We start from the raw sequence: 2643 nt of genomic DNA, 5'->3' as shown, positions 1-2643 counted from the left end.
ACAAAAAGAAGGGCCAGCAGGACTCGCGAGGCGCATCGCATCGCATCGGCCGAACCAAAATTTCTATCACGCGACCCCGGCAAGGCGAACCAAGGCGGCGGCGGCGGCGGCGGCACCCATGGCGGCGGAGGGCGGCGGGGGCGGCGGAGGAGGGAAGGTGTCCTTCAAGGTGATCCTCACCTCCGACCCCAAGCTCCCCTTCAAAGTGTGAGTGCAGATCGCCCCCTCCCATCCCCTCCCCTCCGCGGACCAGATCTCGTCCTGATCCGTGTGTTCCGTGCGGTGGCCTCGCAGGTTCAGCGTGCCGGAGGCGGCGCCCTTCACCGCGGTGCTCAAGTTCGCCGCCGAGGAGTTCAAGGTCCCGCCCCAGACCAGCGCCATCATCACCAACGGTACGCCCCCCCGCCCCTCCGCGCGTCCTCCCCGTCGGATCCCGTCGGGATCGTAGTTGTCCTGCTCTGATGCGGTTTAGATTAGGTGTGTCGCGTGAGTCTATCAGGTTGCGATTTAACCGGGGAAGTGTTAGGTAATCCGCGGCTTCTCTGCTCGGTGGGATTTGTCTTCATGTTGGAATGGTTGATAGTAATACAGGTGTTCTGTTAGGTTCAAATATGCCCTGTGAATTTGGGGGAGAAAGAGAGTTACTTTGTATTGTCGACGAAGATGAGGAATTCAGTGGGAAGTCTGTATGGTCGTGGGAACAGGGAATGCGTAGCACGGTTTCAACATGTAGTCTCATCCAGACAGATAGGTTACTCATCTGTTCCGACTTTGGCAATCTAAGTGGTGATTCCATAGGGTGATTTGAGGCTCTCTGCGGATGTTTTTCGCCGCTCCTGAAGTCCTGAGGTATGGATAGCGCGAGTAGGAGCCCTTGTGATTTTATTCTTGCTTCCCAGGGCATGCCCGAGGTTTTCCAGTGATGGCTGGCATTCATGGCCCTATGTTCTTAGCCTTATGAGTTGCTCAGCAGTGATTTCTAATGTTTCAGCTTTTTCACCTAGACACGGCCACCGCATATTTTTGGGCTTCTAGTGTTTGATGATTGAGCCTACCACATATACCTTATCATTTTTATGATGGTGTAGTGGTTAGGAATATGGACTTATAGTCCTTTGATTTTCTAGTGAATTCATATGTGCTAATCTCATTTTGGTAACACAAATTTTTAGCCCATCAAAGATGGAAATTTTTAGTCCATCAAAGATGGAATTCTAGATCAGCATGCAAGGATGTGTTATTTCCCGGCTTGTTTCTTTTTACTTTGCTGAAAACCTGCAGTGTAGTTTTGAACTGTTAGTTTCGTTGCCTTTTGGTGTGTGGTTGTCAGAGCTAACATACTAACATGAGCCTTTTTAACTTCTTACAATGCAATCATCATTTGATTATGCGCTGTCAAGCTTCAGATAGTTACAGCAGAAAAATGTTTGTTCCTTATTGTTTTGCTTTTTTGTTTGACATAGACAATGTTCTTATTTGAAATAACATTGCATTTCCCCCCTTTGCAGATGGAGTCGGCATCAACCCACAGCAAAGTGCAGGTACTATTTGCAGATACCCACGTTTACATTTTGTTCAGATCTGTGTTCTTTTTCAGTTCTTGACGTGCAACAATGTTCTGTTAGCTACAGGATTTCCTTGACATGCAACAATGTTCTTGTTAGCTACAAGAAGTCCACCAATATGTTTTCGCCACACTAATTATGTTGCATAGAAATATTTGAGTTACTGGGCTAAGTTAGTCGTCTGAGTTAAGCAAGACTGGTTGAACTGTTTGGGGCCACTGCTTTTTTGCATGTTCATATTATGAACCATTCGGTTTGTGTTGGTCTGCTGGCACTAAATTTGGCTACTAGAACTTAGATAAGGTGGCCAGTTTGATTGTAGAAAGGAGTACTTGATAAACCTAATAGCTTTGCAGCTCTCTCTTCCTCAAAACACAGTTCTCTCTGAACATAAGATAAATATCTTCAGGGCACTCATTGCCCTTCTCTTATATCTTGATTAACTCTGAGCGGCATTCTAGGGCTTGCGTATGGTATGCCATATATTTAGTACATGTATCTTAGTCTAGCCAATAGGACACCACATCCCTATGTAAATCTGCCCGTTTTCTTCCATGCCTGCTGATGTAAAACTATTGTTAATTTGCAGGCAACGTGTTCTTGAAGCATGGCTCTGAGCTGCGCCTCATCCCCCGCGACAGAGTTGGAGCGCCGGTGGCGTCTTTCTAGTCATTGTTAGAGTCAACAATGAAGAATCCTATATAACAGGAATAAAAGCATGTCCATGCTTGGTTGTATAATGGATGTAACATGGTTGAGTATAATCCTATGATTGACAGGATGAATATATAGCTTGCCAGACAGTGCCATGTGTTGCTGTCTTTGTTTGCAGGCCCTGATTTCCTGGTAATGCTCTTAAAAACCAGGGAGCGAAAAATATACCTGGCACACCAGTGCTGGATATCTCATTTGTTTCCGAGGAAAAAAGACATTGACCTATGCTTTTGCCTCTGCCTTCTTCTGTTTCTCTGATACCCTTGCGCCTTGTCGGGCGTGAGGCGTCAGCCAGGTCGTCCACAGCGACTGTTGCAAGGAGCAGAGAATGCAGGCGTTGATGTGCTGCGGCATGGGGAGGTCG

The 2643-nt window shown here is 47.0% G+C and overlaps 1 protein-coding gene across 1 annotated transcript; it reads left to right on the top strand.

The window, feature by feature from the left end:
* LOC123072679 (ubiquitin-fold modifier 1) lies at positions 1 to 2368 on the top strand. The gene is made up of 4 exons (XM_044496287.1): positions 1 to 207; positions 295 to 392; positions 1509 to 1541; positions 2155 to 2368. Exons 1-4 carry the CDS (start codon positions 119 to 121, stop codon positions 2232 to 2234), a joined length of 300 nt encoding a protein of 99 aa, XP_044352222.1. The 5' UTR covers positions 1 to 118; the 3' UTR covers positions 2235 to 2368.
* The last annotated feature ends 275 nt before the right edge of the window (positions 2369 to 2643 follow it).

The sequence above is a fragment of the Triticum aestivum genome, chromosome 3B (genome assembly GCF_018294505.1).
Source record: "Triticum aestivum cultivar Chinese Spring chromosome 3B, IWGSC CS RefSeq v2.1, whole genome shotgun sequence".
Classification (NCBI taxonomy): Eukaryota; Viridiplantae; Streptophyta; class Magnoliopsida; order Poales; family Poaceae; genus Triticum; species Triticum aestivum.
Note: the sequence above shows the minus strand (reverse complement) of the source record. Positions and strands in the feature narration are given on the sequence as shown.

What these genes read in the sequence shown, in the direction of transcription:
- LOC123072679 (XM_044496287.1), top strand. Translation starts at nt 119, where the DNA reads ATGGCGGCGGAGGGCGGCGGGGGCGGCGGAGGAGGGAAGGTGTCCTTC. An exon ending in CCCAAGCTCCCCTTCAAAGT is followed by an intron (nt 208 to 294) that starts GTGAGTGCAGAT and finishes GTGGCCTCGCAG; the next exon opens with GTTCAGCGTGCCGGAGGCGG. An exon ending in CAACCCACAGCAAAGTGCAG is followed by an intron (nt 1,542 to 2,154) that starts GTACTATTTGCA and finishes GTTAATTTGCAG; the next exon opens with GCAACGTGTTCTTGAAGCAT.